This window comes from Acinonyx jubatus, chromosome A2 (genome assembly GCF_027475565.1).
Source record: "Acinonyx jubatus isolate Ajub_Pintada_27869175 chromosome A2, VMU_Ajub_asm_v1.0, whole genome shotgun sequence".
NCBI lineage: Eukaryota > Metazoa > Chordata > Mammalia > Carnivora > Felidae > Acinonyx > Acinonyx jubatus.
The window spans coordinates 115,303,416-115,326,850 of record NC_069383.1 but is presented as its reverse complement, the minus strand read 5'-3'; the positions used below and the strand labels follow the sequence as shown (position 1 = coordinate 115,326,850).

The 23,435-nt window shown below is 38.8% G+C and overlaps 1 protein-coding gene across 5 annotated transcripts in view; it reads left to right on the top strand.

Moving 5' to 3' along the window:
* Positions 1-15: 15 nt before the first annotated feature.
* The window catches only part of FANCD2 (FA complementation group D2), a 61,871-nt gene continuing 38,451 nt past the window's right edge, over positions 16-23,435 (top strand). Inside the window, exons 1-16 of one of the 5 annotated variants that reach the window (XM_027042604.2) lie at positions 16-213; positions 2,029-2,107; positions 4,231-4,371; positions 4,946-5,013; positions 5,414-5,517; positions 6,116-6,176; positions 7,107-7,159; positions 9,898-9,976; positions 11,001-11,125; positions 12,456-12,543; positions 13,739-13,843; positions 14,347-14,447; positions 14,853-14,961; positions 15,195-15,230; positions 19,843-19,986; positions 22,146-22,280. In XM_027042604.2, coding sequence (XP_026898405.2) covers positions 2,044-2,107; positions 4,231-4,371; positions 4,946-5,013; positions 5,414-5,517; positions 6,116-6,176; positions 7,107-7,159; positions 9,898-9,976; positions 11,001-11,125; positions 12,456-12,543; positions 13,739-13,843; positions 14,347-14,447; positions 14,853-14,961; positions 15,195-15,230; positions 19,843-19,986; positions 22,146-22,280 — 1,413 coding nt within the window. In that variant the 5' untranslated portion in view covers positions 16-213; positions 2,029-2,043. Of the gene's footprint in view, positions 214-2,014; positions 2,108-4,230; positions 4,372-4,945; positions 5,014-5,413; positions 5,518-6,115; positions 6,177-7,106; positions 7,160-9,897; positions 9,977-11,000; positions 11,126-12,455; positions 12,544-13,738; positions 13,844-14,346; positions 14,448-14,852; positions 14,962-15,194; positions 15,231-19,842; positions 19,987-22,145; positions 22,281-23,435 lie in introns of all 5 variants that reach the window. The other 4 variants (XM_027042606.2, XM_053218950.1, XM_053218949.1 and 1 more) reach the window with 4 other exon arrangements.

Here is a 23,435-nt window from a genome sequence, read left to right as displayed (position 1 = left end):
TAAGCGTGGCGTAGCGCCGGGCGCGCAAGTCGAAAACGAGGGGCGGAGACGGCTTCTCCGCGGGTGAGAGGAGTTGCGGTCGTCGTCTCTCGAGGCTCCGCGCGTCTGTGGTCTGGTCGCTAGGTCCCGGCCGAGTCCGGCCTTTCCTTCTGGGGCTCCGCGCCCCGAACGTCGGCCTCCTCATCTGCCCTGTCGTGGAATTTAGCCCCCCAGGTACCTCCCTGCGTCGTTAAAATAACAAAATGAGAAAGGCTTTTACCCCCAACTCTTTTCCGAAAGACTTAGTCCAGACAGCTGGCCCAGCCCACCAGTCTGTTCTGGCTTCTCTGGAAAGGAGGCATGTTATGGGCTTGCGCCCTGATATCAGACGGCCATGATTTACCTTAATTTTTCTGTCTATAAAATGGCTGATAAGGGTTATAGATACTTCACGAGGCAGCGGATGAAGAAAACGCTTAGCAGGGTGCGTGGTAGTTAGTAAATGTTAACTATTTTTGGAAGACATCGTTCTAATTAAGAGTGAGTATCGGTGGTAGGTAGTGCGGATTCTGGAGTCAGACTGCCTTAGGACCCCATTTATGCCACTGAAGGAGAATAATAATGGTACCTCTCTCCAAAAGGTTAGTGAGTTGTGAGGTATTCATTATAAAGCACTTAAAATCGTTCTTGTTAGTTATTAATATTTACTTGCCTGCCAGCCATTCTCATTTAGCGAATATTTCCCGAAATTTTATTCCAGGTACTGTGCTAGGCACTGGGGATGCTGAGATAAGTCATTCCGGTTTCCTGTTGTGAAGGAGCCCTGCAGTCTAATGTGATGTGGTAGGGGATCCTAGATACACTCTGTGGAACAGGGAAGCTGGAGTTGCAAACCCCCTTGGGGATAGGAGGAACATTTTTCAAGGAAGATGACATTTGGCCATGTCTTTCAGGATTAGTAGTTTCCAAGCAGAGAGGAGCGTTTCAGGTGAAAAAAAACCTTATGCAAAAGTGCTGAGACCAGGAATGTTCTGGTTTATGAGAGACACTAGGAGGCCCTTAATGTGGTTCAGGCCCTCCCCTACCTCTGCAGTTTCATTTATTCTTTGTTTTTTTTTTTATGCTTATTTATTTTTGAGAGCGAGAGTGGGAGAAGCGTGAGCGGGGGAGGAGCAGAGGGGGGACACAGAATCTAAGCAGGCTCCAGGCTCTGAGCTGGCAGCACAGAGCCCCATGTGGGCCTCGAACCCATCAACCATGAGATCATGACCTGAGCCGAAGTCAGATGCTTAACCCACTGAGCCACCCAGGCACCCCTCTGCGGTTTCATTTCTGACTACAAGCTCCTTACTTGTTCACTGTTGAGTTTTTCTCTGCCTGGACTACTCTTCTCATACATCTTCTATTGGTAATCTCCTGTTTCAGCCTTCAGGTCCCTGCTTTAATACCATTTTTTCAGATGATCCCTGAAAAATTGTCCCAGCTTTTCTTCATCTCCCCTACCCATATCTAGACTAAATGTCCATGTAAGCCCTCATAGCACCCTGTACTTTTGTAGCACTTACACAATGTAGTGAAGTAACTACATCAAGACCATTCATTACTATAATTTAAATTCCCTGAGGGCAGGGATCATGTCTTGTTCACAATTGTAACCCCAGCACCTGGGACAGTCTCTAACATATAATCCTGTATTCATGAGTTAAAGGAGATGATAGATTGGGGCTAGATGATGAAGGATCTCGAATGTCAGAAAGAGAACTGGGTTTTATCCTTCAGCAGGAAGAAAGTGGTCTGGCTATAGAGGCAACTAGGTAAAGTCTTGAAAGCAGGGGAGTATTGACCAGATACAGGAGTTGAAATTCTCTCAGCACCTGGATTTAGACAGTATTAATGTAAAGACTTCTTTGGCATAGAAGTGTAGAAGTTCTTTGGCTTTTGATAGAGTAGTTTTCTTTGAGCTATAGCTTTGACTTTTCAGAATTTATCTGGCTTCTAGAGGGTAACTTCTACCCTCTGACTTTGCTCTCAAAAGTAATTTAATTGCAGAAGACTTCGGTCAGAATGGTTCCCAAGAGAAGGCCGTCAAAATTGGAGGATAAAGAAAGCCTGACAGAAGAGGCTTCCAGTAAGTATCTAGTTATTTGTTGTTTTATTTCCTATAACAAATGTGTGAGGCACTTACAGAGAAAGTTCCTCCTTTCAAGCTGGGAATCATCACAACTTAATGGTTAGAACACACAGAATCTGGTATCAGGAGATTTGGGATTGAGTTTCTGCCTCTGATTCCATGTATGACTTTGGGCATGCCCACTGTCTCTGAGCTTCTGTCTCCACATCCCTAAGAGGAATGAGTATTATAGAGCTCATCTACTTACATCATCTAGATGGTGAGAAAAAGGTACAACATAGTCTGTATCCTTTAAACTTGTGGTCCCTTTCCTCCCTTAAAAGAAATTATGGGGGCATCTGCCTTGCTCAGTCAATAGAGTGTGTAACTCTTGGTCTCGGGGTTATGAGTTTGACCCCCCCCCCCCATATTGGGTGTAGTAGAGACTGCTTAAAAGTAAAATCTTAAAAAAATTACAATACAGATAGACTGATGTATGAAGGAAAGGCATCATATCAAAGCAAACACATTAAGGGTGAAGAAACAGTGTAAATTCTGTCCATATGAGAATGTGGTGGACAGAGGCCCTAAGAGTTCTCATGAAAAGAGGTTGTCTTTTCATTTATTATACTCATCTACTCTGTTAAGGTAGTTGTAACTTGTTACATCATTAAAGGAGAAGAATAAATAATCATACTTAATTTCAAGTATCTGTTTGTTTTGTTTATCATTATTTAAATTTATTTGTTTGTTTTGAGAGAGAGAAAGGGAGAGAACTCGAGCAGGAGAGGGGCAAAGAGAGAGAGGAAGAGAATCCCAAGCAAGCTCCGCAGTATCAGCACAGAGCCTGATGCGGGGTTGAACTCTTGAACCATGAGATGGCCTGAGCTAAAATCAAGAGTCGGACACTTAACTGACTGAGCCGCCCAGGCGCCCCATTTATTATGTTTTATTACTTCTCTTGGGTTGAAAACCTTGGGATAAAACCACTCTGGGCTTTGTACTCAAAGGCTTGATGCAGGAGAACCTGCCTGATTCTTTCTACCCCTGCATCAAGTTGCGTGCATCAAGATTATTACCTCCTGGAGAACTTTTTTTTGAGACAGAGAGAGACAGAGCATGAACGGGGGAGGGTCAGAGAGAGGGAGACACAGAATCCAAAACAGGTTCCAGGCTCCGAGCTGTCAGCACAGAGCCCGACGCGGGGCTCGAACTCACAAATTGCGAGATCATGACGTAAGCTGAAGTCAGACGCTCAACTGACTGAGCCACCCAGGCGCCCCCCTCCTGGAGAACTTTTTAAAATTCACACGCCCAGGACCCATACCTGAGATTTTAATTGAGTAACTATGGGATGTGATCTAAGAATGCACTTTTTTTTTTAATGTTTATTTACTTTTGAGAGACAGAGCACAAGAAGGGGAGGGACAGACAGAGAGGGAGATATCGAATCTGAAATAGGCTCCAGGCTTTGAGCTGTCAGTGCAGAACCCAATGCAGGGCTGGAACTCACAAACTGCAAGATCATGACCTAAGCTGAAGTCAGACGCTCAACTGACTGAGCCATCCAGGTGCCCCTTTAAGTTTATTTGAGAGAGAGAGAGAGCATGCACATGCAGGGGAGGGCAGAGAGAGAGAAAGAAAGAGAAAGAATCCAAGCTAGGCTCTGCACTGACAGCACAGAACCCATCGGGGCTCGATCCCGCTAATCGTGAGACCATGACCTGAGCTGAAACCAAGAGTCAGATGCTTAACTGACTGAGCCATCCAGGTGCCCCAAGAATGTGCTTTTAATAAGCTTCTTAGTGATTCCAGTGCAGTGGTTTGCAAACAACAGTTTGAGGCACCCTGACTGCTTTAGAATTTGGGTGATTAAACAGTTCCATGGTTATTTTTATTAGAAGTGGCATGTTTTGAATTCTCCAAATCAAAATGCAATAGATAAAAATAATTCTATTTATTGATTGTTTTATTTGTACGCCACTATGTCTGACCATTGTTAGAGATAAAATTTTACTATAGCATCAATTTCAATATAATTCTTCAAGAACCCATCAACTTTCCTTTTAGGGTTATTCTAAAGTTTACATTTTTTAATCTTTACTGTTTGTCACATTCTTGAAAATTTTGTTTGTTTTCAGAAGCCAGCAAGCAACCACTTTCCAAGAAGACAAAGAAGTCTCATATTCACAATGAAGTGGAAGAAAACGACAATGTTTTTATAAAGCTTCTTAAAACATCAGGAGTTATTCTTAAAACAGGAGAGAGTCAGAATCAACTAAGTAATATTTTAATTTAAATCTTTTCTCTGGGTTTGGTGCAGGGCTCAGCACTGAATCATGGATTTTCAAAATAGAGGCAATGAAGATTAAAAATAGAAGTATTGTCTTTCTTGAGACAAAATTAACGTTGAAATTGCTTTTTAGAGAATATTGTTATAGTTTTTGGTTCTGATTAATGCATGTTAAGTAAAGTAATTCTAATTTTTTTTAGAAAAAATTATATACTTGTATTTGTGTTTTATTGTGGAAAAATAAATTAATACTCAAGAGAGTAATTAGATCTGTGTCAGAATAATTTCAAACGAAAATTTATAAAGCCATGTAAAGCCCTGCTTTTAGGGCATAGATTACTTTATTCTGCTAAGATTATGGCGTATCTTCTTTGGTACACTTAATAGCTATCCTCTATCAGAGCTAAATCTGTTTTACGATGGGTTTAGAAAATTTAGCTCTGAAATTAGGTTGAAAATATCTTTATTGGCTTCATCAGGCAGGAAACATAGGTCTTTAGGAAAGTAAAAGTATAGTGGGAGATATTAAAGATTCTGGTGACCATCTGTTTTTTTCCTCATAGCTGTGGATCAAATTGTTTTCCAAAAGAAGCTCTTTCAGACTCTGAGGAAACATCCTTCTTATCCCCAAGTATGTGTTTCTTCCTGGTACTTTTGCTTTTTCCAGCACTACTCTGGAATTGGGGATTTAAAGATGCAGGCATAGGGGTGCCTGGGTGGCTCAGTCAGTTAAGTGTCCGACTTGGGCTTGGGTCTTGATCTCAACGGTTAGTGAGTTTGAGCCCCACATCGGGCTCTGTGCTGGGAGCTCAGAGTCTGAAGCCTGCTTCAGATTCTGTCTCCCTCTGTCTCTGACCCTCCCCTGCTCACACACTCTCTCTCTCTGTGTCAAGAATAAATGTTAAAAAATTAAAAAAAAATAAAGATGCAGGCATAAAGTTGAATGGGCTAGAATGATTTTTAGTTAATCTACAGCAAATGTTAAACTAAAAATCTTAACTCTTAACCTTTTTTTTTTCAATGTCATTAAGATAATAGAAGAATTTGTTAGTGGCCTGGAATCCTACATCGATGACCAAGACAGTTTCAGGAACTGCCTTTTGTCTTGTGAACGTCTGCAGGATGAGGAAGCCAGGTAGGGAGTGGAGGCATAGCATCTTGCTGAAGTTTAAGCTGTTAACGTTAACCAAATTGCGGGTTGGGGATGAGGGGAGAATGCATTTTTTTTGTAATTTCACTTTATTTTTATAACCCTTTTTTCTTGGGGCACCCGGGTGGCTCATTGGTTGAGTGTCCCACGTGGTTTTGGCTTAGGTCATGGTTCCAGGGTCATGGGATCAAGCCCTGCGTTGGGCTCCATGCTGAACATAAAGCCTGCTTGAGATGCTTTCTTTCAGTCTGCCCCTCTTCCTCTTTCTCTCAAAAAAAAAAAAAAAAAAGAAGAAGAAAAAGCAACTCTTTTTTCTTCAGTTTTAACCTAACCTTTAAATTATTAATTTATGTTTATGAGACTAAGAGCCAGGGTGTTTTCTGGAGTGTGTCTCATCTGTGTTGATAAAATTTTAACTAAGAGCCTGGTTTAAGAGCCATCTTCTCATGTACTGTATTTCTGGTATAAGAGGATAGTTTCTTTTTAAATATTGTATATTTAACCAATTTTATGAAGAAAAGATGGTAAAAATATTAAAACGGGAAAACAGAACAGAAAACGAATGTCTTTTTTTTTTTAACAGCATGGGCGCATCTTACTCTAAGAGCCTCATTAAATTGCTTCTGGGAATTGACATATTACAGGTGAGACTGTGCCACATTTTCTGTGAACAATAGATGGATGTGATTTGTGGTGTATGCCCAAGTATAAATGGCATAAAGGGTCAGGTAGGGTTAATCGGAGAGTTTGGGTTTGCAGTAGTTTACCATAGCCCTGTTGCAGAAATATATCTGGTAAGCCAATATCTGCAGCTTTGGACTGAGCTAATTTAATTAGCTCAGTACATTTCTTTAAAATATTCTATATTCCCTCAGCCTCTGATTCTTGATTTGTAAAGCTTCCTCTTGTGTGTCTGTGTACCTTATATATCTCTGCCATATTCATATCTGTATTGTCTCCTATATAGGTTTTTATTTGCTTATTAACTTGATTTACCCTTTTCCTCCTCCTCTCTTTTAATATGTTGAGTGGATAATGCTTTGACATGTTTTAAATGTTTCACATTATAAAAACATATACAGTGGAAATTCTTGGTTTACCCTGTCCTCCATTTTTTTCTCTTTTTTTCTTTCCCACTGCTAATCTTCCCACACTCATATCCCATCCTTCTCTTTGGAAATCTTCAGTATAATTTAGTTAGATTAAATTTAAGAGCCCTCTTGTTCCTCTGGAGTGAAATCTTCTCTTTTTGCAAACTGTTGGATAATTTTTTAAGTCTGCATTTCATGAACTAACAGTTGTCATCATATTTAATAATATTATTATCTGATTATTTTAATACTGCATAAATCATTTTGCAATTTTTTTAAAGATACATTAATGACAAGTCTTTGTATTTCAACAACTTATATTCGAGATATAGCCAGCATTTAAGTGGCCATTCTTAAAATGAGATTTTAATTATACCAGAGTTGTTCCTCCCAGAGCTCTTGTTGGAGCACATTATGGCTAATTATATATTTCTGTTGTATATTTCAAGACCATCTCCTAACTCCTTATGTCTTCTTTTTCAGCCTGCCATTATCAAAACCTTATTTGAAAAGTTGCCAGAATTTCTTTTTGAAAAGTAAGTGGAATTACTCTGGAATGCTTAAATTACTTTTGTGTATTTAAGTTTCTCTCTGAAAAGATTACTGTGAAACATTGGTTTCTCTAAAAGTCATATTGATCGTGACACCAGATTCTTAAGTGACTACTAAGATTTTACTGAGGTATATTTTGAAAAAAATGTAATCTGTTTATATGACTGCGTGTTCCTAGAAGGATATACCATAAACTGGTAATAGTTGTCTCCAAGGAGGGGAGCCAATTGCTTGGTGTCAGATGTTCTATGAATACCATTCTTTACCTTTTCAATTTTATGGTGTATGTGTGTGACTTTTTTTTTTTTTTAATTAACAACCTAATAGAAAAGTAGAAAAAGGTCACAAATAGATAATTCACAAAGAAATACAAGAGTGTCAAACATTTTTTTAAATACTCAGTTTCACATTTAAAAAAAATAAAAAGTGGGGGATGTGCCTGGGTGGCTCAGTCAGTTAAGTGTCCGACTTGAGCTCAAGTCATGATCTTGTGGTTTGCAAGTTTGAGCCCCGCATGGGGCTCTGTGCTGACAGCTCAAATCCTGGAGCCAGCTTCAGATTCTGTCTTCCTTGCTCTCTGCCCCTCCCTCACTCTCCCCCTTTCATGCTCTGTCTCTCTCTCTGTCAAAAATAAACACTGAAAACAAATTAATGTTCAGTTTCATTAATAATCAAAAATACAAATTTAAAACAATAAATACATTTTTTTCCACTCTCAAAGAATCTTTGTTATTCAGTGTAATGAACAGTCATGCTTGTACAGTACTAATGAACATAATAAACTGGTTGAAGTCATTCTGAAGGGTATTAGGTTGTGTGTATCAAAACCTTCCTTAGATTTTGCATACTCTTTTTTTCTTTAATTAAAAAAAATTTTTTTTTAATGTTTATTTATTTTTGAGAGACAGAACATGAGCAGGGGAGGGGCCGAGAGAGAGGGAGACAAAGCAGGCTCCAGGCTCTGAGCTGTCATACAGAGCCCAATGCAGGGCTTGAACCCACGAACCATGAGATCATGACCTGAGCCAAAGTCGGATGTTTAACCGACTGAGTTACCCAGGCGCCCCTACTTTCTCGTTTTTAATGTGTGTTTTTTCTTTTTTTTTCTTGAAGTTTGTTTATTCTCAGAGAGAGAGTGAGACAGAGGGAGCAAGCAGGGTACAGGCAGAGAGAGAGGGAGACAGAATCCCAAGCTGATAGCGTGGAGCCTGACATGGGGCCTGAAGCCACATACTGTGAGATCATGACCTGAACCAAATTCAAGAGTTGGACACTTAACCAGCTGAGCTACCCAAGCACCCCTAATATGTGTTTTTTCTAGGCCTTGTATATAACAATGATAATAATAATAATAGTAAACTTACAGATAGTACTTTACAAATTTGTGCTTTGCCTGAATGGCTCACACTAGTTGCTTTATGTCTTTTTCAGCAGTTACATTTGACTGCACTAAACAAACATTGAGAACACTGTCAAGGAAAGGAATGGAAGGTTGTCCAAAACTGTAGACATAGGAGATTGAGGAAGGCAGAGACTGTCATTTTGGGGGAAATAATAATAAGTGAGCCAGAATTTCTTCATCTATAAATGATTTTCAGTACTTTTACATAATCCAATTTGACCTTCTGTGTTTCCAAAGCACAGGGCTTGCTTTTATTGGTGCTTATCATAGTGATGTATTTAATATTCTACCTTTTAAAAATATTCTTGGGGCTGTGTGGCTCAATCGATTAGGTGTCCAACTGTTGATTTCAGCTAAGGTCATGATCTCACAGTTTGTGGAATTGGCACCGCATCTGACTCTGCGCTGACAGTGCTGACAGCACAGAACCTGTTTGAGGTTCTCTGTCCTCCTCTCTCTCTGCCACAACGCCCCCCCCGCCTCAAAATAAATAAATAGGGGCGTATGGCTGTCTCTGTCGGTTAAGCACCCGACTTCAGCTCAAGTCATTATCTCATGGTTTGTGAGTTCGAGCCTCAAATGTGGCTCTCTGCTCTGAGCTTGGAGTCCACTTTGGATCCTCTGTCTCTTTCTCTCTCTACCCCTCCCCTGTGTTTCTCTCTCAAAAATGAGGAAGCATTAAAAAATAAATATAAATAAATAAATAAATAAATAAATAAATAAATAAATAAATAAATAAAAATATTCTTCTTACTCAGTTTATTCAAATTTATCGCCTTGATTTTTTTTGTTTATGTTATTATTAAGAAATACTCTACAGACCTTTTTTTTAAAGTTTTTTTAACTTTTTTTTTCTTTTTTTCTTTTTATTTTTGAGAGAGAGAGAGACAGAGTGTGAGTGGGGGAGGGGCAGAGAGAGAGGGACACACAGAATCCGAAGCCGGCTCTAGGCTCCGACCTGTCAGCAAGAGCTTGATGTGGGGCTTGAACTCACAGACTGTGAGATCATGACCTGAGCTGAAGTCGGTCGTCCAACCAACTGAGCCACCTAGGTGCCCCACTCTACAGACCTTTCTTAACCTTTCTTTAAATGCTCCCTAGATGCAGCTACTGTTAACAGTTTAGTGCATCTTCTTGGATCTTTCTCAACATATACGTCTCATGATTTTCTTGTATCATATGTATGTCTAACACAGCTTGTAATGTGTAAATGTTCAGTAAGTGTTCATTCAGTGTCTGAAATGTTTTGTGCAGTATTAAGGCTTGCTGTTGTGTAAGTCAGAAAGGCTCAGTTTCTGTCTTCTTGTCCTAACATTTCAGTGTGAACAGTGATGGACTTAACATGCCCAGACTCATCATCAGTCAGCTGAAATGGCTTGACAAAATTGTGGATGGCAAGGTAGGCTTTGGGACCTGTTCTGTCTCTTAGATTTAGAGAGTCTGTTTTCCAAATTTAACCAAACTTTTGGAATTGCAGGGTTTTTTTTCTTAACTGAAAATTCACATTTTTCTGTTTATTTGTTAGCTTTTTTCTCCTGTCATAATTTGAGAATCATGGATATTTCACCTTTTAAATTTCTCCAAAATTTTTTTTTCTAATTATGATGAGTAGATATCATCTATTAAATAAATTGAAAGAATTGAAAAGAAGTTAAGTAGCTGTCCAAAGTTGAGAGATTACTATGTTTAATTTCTCAAAAGGTATGAGATCCCACACCAGCCTACCGCACTGCAAATATTTAATTTGATTGCATATGAGGAAAGTTTTAGAAAGTTTTTGCAATTAATGTGAATTGTTATTAAGCACCTTGGTAAAATTGGATCTTTTTTGAGCCTAGGGTTAAGGCCTATTTCTTTTCAGAATTCATTAATTCATTCTATTAATTTTTGTCAGACATTCTAAGGCTAAATCTTTATTTGGAAGAACATGAGTTTTAGAATCTCCTGTGGGCTAGAATTTTGGGTCTGTCACTTTTTGTGTATCTTTGAACAGCACATATCCTCACATTTTAAAAATGGGAACTATCGGTGTACCTGGCTAGCTCAGTCAGTAAAGGGTGCAACTCTTGATCTCTGGATCATGAGTTCAAACCCCACGTTGGGCATGGAGCCTACTTAAAAAAAAAAAAAAATGTAAAACGGGGGCGGTGGAATTGTCACACAGACTCCAGAGTTGTGAAGATTAAATGAAGTAAAGTATATAACAGACCCATTAGATAATATAGTATCCACTGTACTTTTTTTTTAATGTACCATCCCATGTGTGAAAATTCCTGGGTCATTTACCTCTCCATTTAGGCTTTGAGTTTATATATAGGTGTCATATGATACACAAGATAATTCCAGCTATACATTTAATGAGGAGGAAGTCTTTCTCTGTTCTTGGTAATGTGCAACAGTTCTAATGGCCTCTTCCACTGCAGGATCTCACCACCAAGGTCATGCAGCTGATCAGTATTGCTCCACTGTACCTGCAGCATGACTTTGTTACCAGCCTACCTGAGATCCTAGGGGATTCCCAGCATGGTGATGTGGGGAAAGAACTGAGGTGAGTAAGTTCCCATTCTGGCAGCCTTATTGCTGCAGTATGAAACAGTAGTGGTAACATATTGATGGCATCTACCTTCCATGAACAGGTATGGGATTTGACTTGTTTTTGTAATAATGAGTATATATTTGATGCATAAAGTAGACCCATCTACTTTTTTTAAAGTGGTATACCTGTTGTGAATATGAAGTCTGGTTTATGATTAGGCGTATAAACATAATCCCTTTGTTTTGTTAGCATATCTTCCACCCAAGGAGTCCTCACTTGTGACTGCATGTCCCAATCATTTGTGGAGCTTATCAAACATCCATATATTCTTTGGTCCTTAAATGATTCATTCTGATGTACATCACATCAGACCCAGTGTTGAGAGCATTGCTTACTATCATTTATGTGAAAAATAGTAATTGGTAGGGCAGTGATTAAGGAAGGGAGAACACTATCCCTATGTAATAGGGTTTCTGTTTTAATGCAATTTCTTGCTTATCCTTGAAATAGTTTTTAAAAATTCAATTTGTAATACTTCCTTTTCTTTAGATGTCTGCAAAGCTACCTCTAGAAATGTCCAGTGATTGCTTGCCTTTGTGTTTTTGGGCAGTATGCTCCCTCTGGGTATAGCACTATACCATCCACTTGTCCTGATTAATTCCAGCTTGTCGTTCTGCATAGCCTTTTCTTAGAATCCATCATTGTTCTCTACTCTGCTCCTGTAGCACCCTGCATGTATATCTATCCTACTTGCCATACTTCATTGTAATTGGTGTAGGTTTTCTTTTTCTTCTCCTCCTTCTTCTTCCTCCTCCTCCTCCTCCTCCTCCCCTTCTTCTCCTCCTCCTCCTCCTCCTCCTCCTCCTCCTCCTCCTCCTCTCCTCTCTTCCTCTTCCTTCTTCTTCTTCTTCTTCTTCTTCTTCTTCTTCTTCTTTTTGCTTTATTATTATTTTTTTAAGTAGGCTCCATGCCCATTGTGGAGTTTGAACTTACTGAGATTGAGAGTCATGTGCTCTAGCAACCTAGCCAGCCAGACACTCCTGTTGTAGGTTTTCTTTTTCCTTTTCTCAGGAAGGATATGTGCCAAACTCAGTAGTAGTTACCTCAGGGTACTAGAGATGGTGAGGAAGAGCTTCTTGTTTGTACTCTGTTGTTTGAATTTTCTGTAATGAGCATGTATTTTTTAAAAATCGAAACAATTTTTAATGAAATAAACTGTAAACAAATTCAGTGGAAACAAAGTGTATCTTCTCTTCCCATTCTCTGAGTGATTTTTCTAAGTAATTATCTGCCCAACTCTGTTAAAAGCTGCATAGATTTTCTCTTTTTCCACCATTCACAGTGACCTTTTGATGGAGAATACTTTACTCACTGTTCCTATCTTGGATGTCCTTACCAGCCTCCGACTTGACCCAAAGCTCCTGTCTCAGGTAGGAAGGACTGTGCTGTACAGAAACAGAGCCCACTTTCTTGCCTCCCAGAACCAGTGTCAGTCATTGCCTTGAAGCAGTCATACATGAAAATTTGATTTTGAAACAATATTGAATGATATTTCATCTCTTTTTTCTCTTTTTGATGAATTTCATTTGCCATAGTGTGATGGATTCACTTTTCTGTTTTAAAGCAGTAAGTTTTAATGGATATCTTCTATTTTGCATAATATTTGTGCACTGCTCTCCATAGGAATAACATTTTTACGTGTCTTCCTCCAGCTAGTGGAAAATTTAGGCTCTAAATTGTAAGATAACACTTACATTTATCACCTGTTTTTTTTTAATAGTTATACTTTATTTTATTTATTCTTAATTTTTAAATATTTCTTTTTGAGAGAGAGACAGAGACAGAATGAGAGTGGGGAGGGGCTGAGAGAGTTGGAGACAAGGACTCCGAAGCAGCTTCAGGCTCCAAGCTGTCAGCATAGAACCTGACACAGGGCTTGAACCCACTAGCTGTACGATCATGACCTGAGCCGAAGTTGGATGCTTAACCGACTGATCCACCCAGGCATTTCTTTCTTTCTTTCTTTCTTTCTTTCTTTCTTTCTTTCTTTCTTTCTTTCTTTCTTTCTTTCTTTCTTTCTTTGTTCCTTCCTTCCGTCCGTTCTTCCTTCCGTCCTTCCTTCCTTCCTTCCGTCCGTCCGTCCTTCCGTCCTTTTCTTCTTTTGTATATGAGTGGGGGTGGGGGAGAGAGAAAGAATCTTTTTTTTTTTTTAATTTTATTTTTTTTAATGTTTATTTACTTTGAAAGAGAGAGAGAGAGAGAGAGCAAGGGAGGGCTGGGGGAGGGACAGGAGACAATCCCAAGGAGGCTTCATGCTGTCAACACAGAGACCGTGCAGGACTGGATCTCATGAACCATGAGATCATGACCTGAGCTGAAATTGAGTCGGTTGCTTAACCACTGACCTACCCAGGTGCCCCTTATCACCAGGTTTTGAGGAAGCTGTGGCATTAACAATGGAAAGCTTGCAATTTGCAAAAGATAAAAATAACATGAAGTGTTTTTCTTCCTAAATTACAAGTGAGAAAACTGAGAGAAGTAAGTTTTCTAATTTTACATCAAGGTCCGTTCTTTATTGAGGTATTAACAAAAAATATTTAAGGTTTTCCTGCTTTTTATGTGTAGGTCCGCCAGTTGGTGATGGGTAAGCTGTCATCTGTCTCATTGGATGATTTACCTGTGATAATCAAGTTCATTCTTCATTCTGTAACAGCCACAGATGCACTTGAGGTACGCTTTTATTTCTCAACAAACACCAACAGGGTGCTAGATCCTTTAGAGTACAGAGTATAGCAGTAATGCCCTTGTGAAACTCAGTAGTAGGAAAGAGACTTATCTAGATTAAGATGCATCAAGATACATTATTTAAACTAATAGTTTTTAATTGCTCTTCTCTGTCCCCAAACTAATTGATAATGCTGATTAATCCAGATAATATTCAGGGGATAGAATGGAAATAGTCTGATTTATTGTTGCATATAAGTTGCTACAGGTTGTATTTGCTATTTCAGTATAATACCTAAAGGAATTCTGAGTGGCATAGTTTTGAAGGGCATGACATACTATCCTTGCATTAGCTATTGTCATCAGCTCTCCTTTTCAAGATGTCTTATCTAAGATTTAGTAATTTTTCTTAGTCTTTCAGGAGATTGTTAGGGTTCTATTGAAGGAACGGACCGTGCCTATCCCCTATGAAAGGGCAGAACACAGAGCTTAATAATTATTTTCTACAGGTAATTTCTGATCTGCGGGAGAAGTTGGATCTGCAGCATTTTATTTTGCCATCATGGTTTCATGCCTCACAAAGCAAGTTGAAAAATAAAGGACGACAAAGGTATGTCATCAACACCTCCCACCCTTTTCCTCACACAGTCAAGGAAAGTTTTCTGACATTTATCCTGAAGCCAGGACAGTAGATCTGAATACTTGGAACTACAAATACTGGTAGTAATATTGTTGACATGTACTCTACCATACAGTGGTTCAAATCCTGTGTACATGGTACATGTAATGTGTGTGTACATGTATACATGTGTGGGTTGGGTGTATTATTCTAGCTTTTCAAATCAATTCTAGGTAGACTGCAGTACAAATTTATTAGACTGCAGTACAAGTTATTAGCCACAACATGAAGTTGTGCCTTGAAACAGGCAAATGGCTAGTAACAGGAATCCAGATCTTATATGTCTGTCTCTGGTAAGTGGAAGAATGATTTTTCCCCCCCTTTTGCTACTTGTAGTTCTTCAGGAAATCAAGAAAACAGCGGTCAGGACTGTGTTACTCTCTTCTTTGATGTAATAAAGTCGGCTGTTAGATATGAGAAAATCATTTCGGAAGCCTGGATTAAGGTAAGTGAGATCTTGGTGACTTTGAACATTAAGGAGAAAGTAGGTGGCAATCAGTGACAGATATGTAAGTAAAGGTGGAAATAAAAGTGTTAAAAGTCAGTCAAGTAGACATGATAGAAGATGGTTGCCACATGGGCAGATTGGTTCTCCAATAAGAGAACAGGGCATGCTGAAGAAGGTGAAACGTGTTCTACTTATGTGTTATAATATTTCTGTGACCCTTATTTTTCTAGGCAATTGAAAGCACTGCCTCAGAGTCTGAACACAAGGTAACATTCACATACTATGACTTTTAAGTACTGCAGGCTTGAAATTAATTATCCTAGCTAGTTTTCTTCTTTCCTCTCCCTCTCTCCAGTCATCCCTTCTGTGCCTTCTGTAGCCACTCTAATCAACATTAGCTGTCTGGGGAAGATAATCTGAGGGGATGATTTGCCACATGGTCTTTGCTACTCATTTGGGCAATAAAATAAACCTAAACTATCCATAAGGGAAAATGTTAACATTTCACACATACATGGCAAGTTACAGTCCTAAGAAGCCAAGTCCCCATAGATGAAGTGAAGACAGGACTCACCTGGGGCACGAGTCAGGTCCCTGTATCTATCAGATTACTCTTCCTTTTACCAAATGGCATTGTCAAGATAATGGCATTTGTGTTTTACTTTCCTTTGCTCATGTCACCCTGACCAGAGTGAATCCATCCATTCACTGTCAAGACAGGGGTACTGACTTTGTCTTAATTATGGATTTTTTTTCTTATGTCAAGAAGCCAGGTGATTAAGTTTCTTATGCACTAATTGGTTCCCATTAAGGATTTTTCTTTTAGTTGGAATCTGGTTTTGTGGGGTTTTGTTAGATTATCTAATTGTTGACTTTTAAAAACCTTTATGATACCAAATGAAACAATGAAACTCAATATTTTTTTGTGGAGGTGGGATCAAAATACCCCAACACAACTGTTTTTATTTTAGTTCTTTAAGATTATCTTCTTTTTAAGTTTATTTAGTTTGAGGTTGGGAGGGGCAGAGAGAGAGGATCCCTAGCAGTCTCCACACTGTCAGCGCAGAGCCCAACGTGGAGCTCAAACCCACAAACTATGAGATCATGACCTGAGCTGAAGTCAGACACTTAACCAACTGAGCCACCAAGATGCCCCAACTGTTTTTATTTTTGCATAACCCTTGGCCACCTGCATACCTGCTTTTACAGATATATAATTATTATATAAATATAATTTTGTATTCTGATTTTCTCTTGACATTTATGTCATAAACATTTTATATGCTTGTGCATTGTTTTTATGTCATTTTTAATAGCTGTATTCTAGTATAATGATTCTCAATTTTGGTGTCTAAGTGAATTGGGCTTTCAGTGAAGGGATGTTCCAAGTAATTTTTTTTTTAATTAAAACACTTAACCTTTATTAAAATGTCTTTTTTTGACATATAATTGACATATTTCATTAGTATTAGGTATACAATATAATGATTCAGCATTTGTATTTATTGCAAAATGCTCTCCACAGTCTCGTTAACATCTGTCACCGCATGGTTACAAACTATTTTCTTATGAGAATACTTAAGATCTGTTCTCTTAGCAATACCTATACAATACGGTATTATTAACTATAGTCATTATGCTATACATTATATCCCCATGACTTATTTATTTTATAACTGGAAATTTGTACCTTTTGATCCCCTTACCCATTTTTGTTTAAAGATTTTATTTTTAGGGGCACCTGGGGGGCTCAGTCAGTTAAGCATTCGACTCTTGATTTTAGCTCAGGTCGTGAACCTGGAGTCGTGAGATGCAGCCCTGCATTGGGCTGTCTGCTGAGTGTGGAGCCTGTTTGGGATTCTTTCTCTTTCTCTCTGTCCCTTCCATGCTCACTAGAGCATGCACACACTTTGGCACATAAGCTCACATGCTCTCTCAAATTAAACGAATAAACTTAAAAAAAAAGATTTTATTTTTAAGTAATCTCTATACCTGATGTGGGGCTCAAACTTATAGCCCAGACATCAAGAGTTGCACTCTACAGACTGAGCCATTCTGTTGCCCTTTCCCTTCACCCATTTTGCCTCACCTTCTACTTCTGGCAACCACCAATCTGTTCTGTCAATGAACTTGGTTTTTTGTGTGTTTTGTTATTTATGAGATCATAAGGTATTTGTCTTGCTGTCTGACTTATTTCACTTGGCAGAATGCCCTCAAGATCTGTTCATATTGGGGCATCTGGGTGGCTCAGTCATTTAAGCGTCCACCTCTTGATCTTGGCTCTGGTCATGATCTCACCGTTGGTGAGTCTGAGCCCTGTGTCAGGCTACACACTGTCAGCGCAGAGCCTGCTTGGGATTCTCTCTCTCCCTCTCTCACTGTCCCTCCCCCGCTCAAAATAAATAAATCAACTTAAAAAAAATTCTGTCCATGTTGTTGTAAATGGCAAGATTTCATTCATTTTATGGCTGAATAGTATTCCAGTGTGTGTTTATGTGTGTACATATGTGTACATACCACATTTTGTTTTTCCACTCATCCATCAGTGGACACTTAGGTTGCTTCCATGTCTTGTGCAGGGATCATGGAGTGCAGATAATCTTGTCGAATTAGTACTTTCGGTTTTTTGCTTTTTTTTTTTTATGTTTATTTACTTTGGAGAGAGAGGCAGAGTGTGAGCAGGGGAGGGGCAGAGAGAGAGAGGGAGACACAGAATCCAAAGCAGGCTCCAGGCTCTGAGTCCGACATGAGATCGAACCATGAGATCATGAGCCCGACTCCCGAACCATGAGATCATGACCCGAACCAAAGTCAGATGCTTAACTGACTGAGCCACCTAGGCGCCCCTAGTACTTTTGGTTTTTTGAATAAATACCCAGAAGTAGAATTTCTGGATTGTATACTTCTATTTTTAATTTTTTAAGGAACCTCCATACTTTTTCCACAACGGCTGTACCACTCACATTCCACCAGCAGTACACAAAGGTTCTCTTTCTCTGCATCCTTGCCAACATTTGTTATCTCTTGTCTTTTTAGTGATAGCCATTCTGACAGGTGTGAGATGATACTTCATTGTGGTTTTGATTTGCATTTGCCTGATGACTAGTGATGTTGAGCATCTTTTCTTGTGTCTGTTGGCCATTAGTATGTCTTGAAAAAATGTCTGTCCACATCCTCAGTACATCTTTTGATCTTTTGCCCTTGAGTTGTAGATTTTTTTTGGCCTGCTTGACTTTTGTAACCTTTTTTTTTTTTTTTTTAAGTAATCTCTACATCCAATGTGAGGCTTGAACTCACAACCCCAAGACCATGAGTTACTTACTTTTCTAAATTTTGGCTGAAATCAGGGCTGGGGTTATCAGGCAGTTTTCGTAGTACAGAAAGAGCAGTTTGGCGTCCCATAAGCAGTTTTTAAAAACCCTGAGCATAACAGGACCAGAAGAATGCTAATAAAGACATAATTAGGCATCTTTTGAACCATCACTATTTGGCCATTCAGTGTTGTGACCCTTGGGTGATTATTCCTGTTGAAATAAAAACCTTTCGAATTGGAATTTTATAAGCTAGGTATGGTGTTTCTAGGTGAATTTTCAGGATATTAGAGGGGCCAGGTGCCTCTTTAACCCTTTTTTTAATTTTAAACAAAGTTAATTCAAGCTAATTGGGGGAAAAAACTGGGGAGAATCTAAAAATGTTAAAAATAAAGTTTCCATGGGACACCTGGCTGGCTCAGTTGGTTAAGTGTCCGACTCGATTTCAGGTATGGTCACGATCTCATGGTTTGTGAGTTCAAGCCCCTGGTCAGGCTATGTGCTGACAGCATGGATCCTACTTAGTATTCATTCTCTCCCTACCCCCTACCCCTGCTTGTTTGCATGCTCATTCTCTTTTGAAAAAAATAAATAAAATAAAGTTTCTCTTTACTGTCTGTTCATTCTTCTTGTATAATTACTCTTACAGATTATTTCCTATTTATATACAAGGTGTATTTGTGTGTGAGTGCAGGTATGACTTTGAACCTCACATTGGGCTCTGTGCTGACAGCTCGGATCCTGGAGCCATCTTCAGATTCTGTGTCTCTGTCTCTCTCTGCCCCTCCCCAACTCACATTCTGTCTCTCTCAAAAATAAATATTTAAAAAGTTAAAAAAAAAAATCCTTTTATGGTTATTGTCTTGCAGGTTGCTTTTTTTAAAACTTTACAATGTCATGAATATCTGTCAAAAAATATAGTATACCTTGTTCTTCTTAATGGCTGCATAATATTCTGACTTTAATTTTTTAAATTTAAGAATTGAAATAAATTTTTTTTAATGTTTATTTTTGAGAGAGAGAGAGAGACATGAGTTGGGGAGGGGCAGAGAGAGAGGGAGACACAGAGCCCGATGCAGGGCTCAAACCCACATACCATGAAATCATGACCTGCGCCGAAGTTGGATGCTTAACCAGCTGAACCACCCATGTGCCCCAAGAATTTAAATTTAAGAAAAGAATTTAATTTTTTTCATATTTACAGGCGTTTACAGTCTCTCTAAATTTTGAGAAAGTATTTTTCTAATAATGAAATATATACCGAGGTTGGCTAGTGATTGTTCCTTAATGTGAAGATATTCAAGGTTATTTCTGTAATAGTATCACTTCAACTTACATTCCAGTGATTTCATAAAAGATACCAGTGGTTAATAATTGTGGCAGTTATTTCTCTGAAAAATATTTGTGGGTTTTGTGAGGAAAAGAAATGTAGATACTCCTATGGAGTATGTTGAACAAATGAGTATCACCCATTTTCTGTTTTCATGGGGAAAAGTTGAGAGCTACTATTTTATGGAAATAGATGTACTGATACATTAAACTATTTCTCTTTTGTCATTGACAATAGATTTTCGACATGGCAATACTTTTCATCATCTATAGCACCAATACTCAGGTAAAGAAGTATGTTGAGAGGGTGCTAAGAAATAAGATTCGATCAGGCTGCTTTGAAGAACAGCTGCTACAGAGTACATTCTATATTCATTACATGGTAAGTATCAGAGAATCAGACATTAGTCTGAAAGTTACAGAGAAGTCATATTTAACCTTTCCTTTCCAGTGTGGGAATCCTGACAATACCACCTTTCCTGGATCTTCATCTTGGACAGCTCAATATATTGCAAAACATAGTAGGGTTATTACTTACCTTGATTGAGACAATATGATGTTAATAAAACCAACCTAAGACTGGTGTCCCATCTTTTTAGGAAAAATGTCACAGAACTGGTTCATGTTGAACTTCTTAAGCTCCAAATTCTGTTTTATAGGAAATGTTTTAGTTCAAGTCTTCTTTTTTTTTTTTTAATGCTTATTTATTTTTGAGAGAGAGAGAGAAACAGAGTATGAGTGGAGAAGGGTAGAGAGAGAGGAAGACATAGAATCCGAAGCAGGCGCCAGGCTCTGGGCTGTTAGCACAGAGCCTGACGTGGGGCTCAACTCTCAAACCATGTGATCATGACCTGAGCTGAAGTTGGAAGCTTAACTGACTGAGCCACCCAGGCTCTCCTTAGTTCAAGTCTTCTAATTACATACTTCTATAACTTGATTTTTAACCTGCAATGGAAGGCTTTACAGCTCCTATATAAAAATTTCATCTTGTTTCAGCCCATTGTTCAAGTGGATTGAGACTTTTGAATCTTAACTTTGCATTAAACATTTTAATTATCTAGCTCTTTGTGATCTGTAGCTTTGACAAACTTGCCTTCTGTATCCTGTTCTAAGCAGTTTTTAAATGTTTATATATTTTTGGGGAGAGAGCAGGGTAGAGAGAGAATCCCAAGCAGGCTCTACTCTGTCAGTGAAGAGCCTAGTCTGGGGCTTGAACTCACGAACTGTGAGATCATGACCTGAGCCGAAGTCAAGAGTCAGAGGCTTAACCAACTGAGCCACCCAGGCACCCCATAAGCAGTTTTTAAAAACGCTGAGTATAACAGGACCAAAGGAATGCTAATAGAGACATAATTCTGCATCTCTTAAACCATCACTATTTGGCCATTCAGTAAAGTGACCCTTGGGTGATTATTCCTGTTGAAATAAAAACCTTTTGAATTGGAAATTCAAACTAGGAATGGTGTTTCTAGGTGAATTTTCAGTGTATAAACAGTGTATACCTTTTTAGGAAACTGGGTACCCAGTGGTTTATGGCTTAGGAACTAATGAGAATATGCAGTTGAGTTTTAAAATTGTATATTTAGGGGGCACCTGGGTGGCTCAGTCGGTTAAGTGGCTGACTTCGGCTCAGGTCATGATCTCACTGTCCGTGAGTTCGAGCCCCGTGTCGGGCTCTGTGCTGACAGCTCAGAGCCTGGAGCCTGTTTCAGATTCTGTGTCTCCCTCTCTCTGACCCTCCCCCATTCATGCTCTGTCTCTCTCTGTCTCAAAAATAAGTAAACATTAAAAAAATATATATTGTATATTTAAGACTGGATTTAGTGTTTGTGTTATCTTACAGTCCTTTCTGTGCTTATTTCTGGCAACGATACGTGTTTTGGGCTATGGTTTTCTAGAAGGCAGAAACCATAAGTAATTTTTTATTGCATTTTCTTCAGCAAAGTATTACACCCAATTCAGTGCTTAATTTAAGGTTTTTGTTTTTTGGTTTTTTTTTTTTTTTTTTTGGTATTGTCATGGTATCAGTAAAGAAGCTAGACCTAAACTGGTTATATTTACTTTGGGTCCATTAATGTTCATTTTCTGCCTTATTGGTGAGACATGATCAGTTCTCTTTTTGATCTTCTTTAAAAGAAATCGGTTTAATTAATTAGTATTGAGCCTTATATTTTGATTTCAAATCATAACCGTGGCAGAACAGGCCTAGGGAGACAGTATGATTGAGTGAGGAAATTGGGATTTAGAATATCTGGATTCTAGTCTCAAATTGGGCAGATAGGAACAATGCTGTTAGGCTTATAATTTAACTTCTTTGAGCTTCTAGGTTAATTCTTATCCATATGGCAAATCCCACCAATCCTGAGAGAAGACTCCATGATGAAGGATAATTTTGAGTAAAACAAAGGTTAAGTTTCCTTAAGTTAAAGTGAGAGTTGGTCAGGAGAACTCTGACATCCTATAAGGGTTGGCAGCTCTTGGTTCTGTGTTAACTAAATTCCTCCCACAGCTTCTTTTTTTCTCTCTTCTTTCCCCCTTAAGGTCCTTAAGGATATTTGTCCATCCATTCTGTCGCTGGCTCAGAGTTTCGTGCACTCCCTAGACCAGAATATCATTTTGTTTGGCAGTCTCCTCTACAAATATGCATTTAATTTTTTTGACACTTACTGCCAGCAGGTATGTTGAAATATTTATCTTGGAAAGGAGGGAACGGAACAGGAAGAAATGCAGTTCCAAGTGACTTGCATGTGATAATGTTTCTTTCTTTTTTTTTTAATGTTTATTTTTGAGAGAGAGAGAGAGAGAGAGATAGAGCATGAGCAGGGGAGGGGCAGAGCGAGTGGGAGACACAGAATCCAAAGCAGGCTTCAGGCTCTGAGCTGTCAGCACAGAGCCCGACATGGAGCTCCAACTCGGGAACTGCGAGATCATGATCTGAGCCAAAGTTGGACGCTCAACTGACTGAGCCACCCAGCCGCCCCTCGTGTTTATTTCTTGCTGGTTGGAAGGCACTGATGTAGAAAGAATTCTGAACTGGGAGTTGGGAAAACTAAGTTGTAGTCTACTTTCAATAAAGTGAAGAAACTGGACTAGAAGATCTAACTCTGCGTTTTGAGCTCTAAAATTCTCTGGGTTAAAATGAACATCTCATCTAGTCTATTTCTGAGTAAACCTTGGCTGAAAGGGCTAGGGTTATCAGGCAGTTTTTATAGTACAGAAAGACCAGTTTTAAAACTTAGCTGCAAATAATCAGCTGCCAGTTGATCCTGAAGTTGTTATCTAGAAAAAACTGTGATGAAAAACAAATGAAGGAGAAATAACTGAGGACATAATCCTATTCGTACGAACATGAGACACAAAATTTAATAGCACATGTGTAGAGAGGGAAGACTGTACTTGTGGAAAGTTGGAAAGTGATTATGAAAACAAAGAACAGAGTGCCTTAATGTGCATTTTTTGTACTTGCTATACTTAACTGTTAACAATGTTATAACATTTGAATTGAACTTGTAAAAACAAAGAATTTTGAGAATCTTAAAGCAGAGCAGTAGATTCAGCTGGCATGAGCTAGCTACTGCAGTTGAGAAAACTGTATGCCTCTGTGGAGCAGTAGTATAAAGGAAAGGGAGGTATTTTGTTTGGAACCATCTTAATGTCTTAGAGATACTATCATGACCCATGGGTGCTTGAAACATACAAGTCTAACCTATAGTAATCTTAAAATCCTTTAGCTCTTTGAATTCCATCTTTTTTTTTAAGATTTTTTTTTAGTTTTTAAAATTTTTTAAGGTTTATTCTTAAGAAAGAGAGGGCAAGACAGAGAGTGAGCAG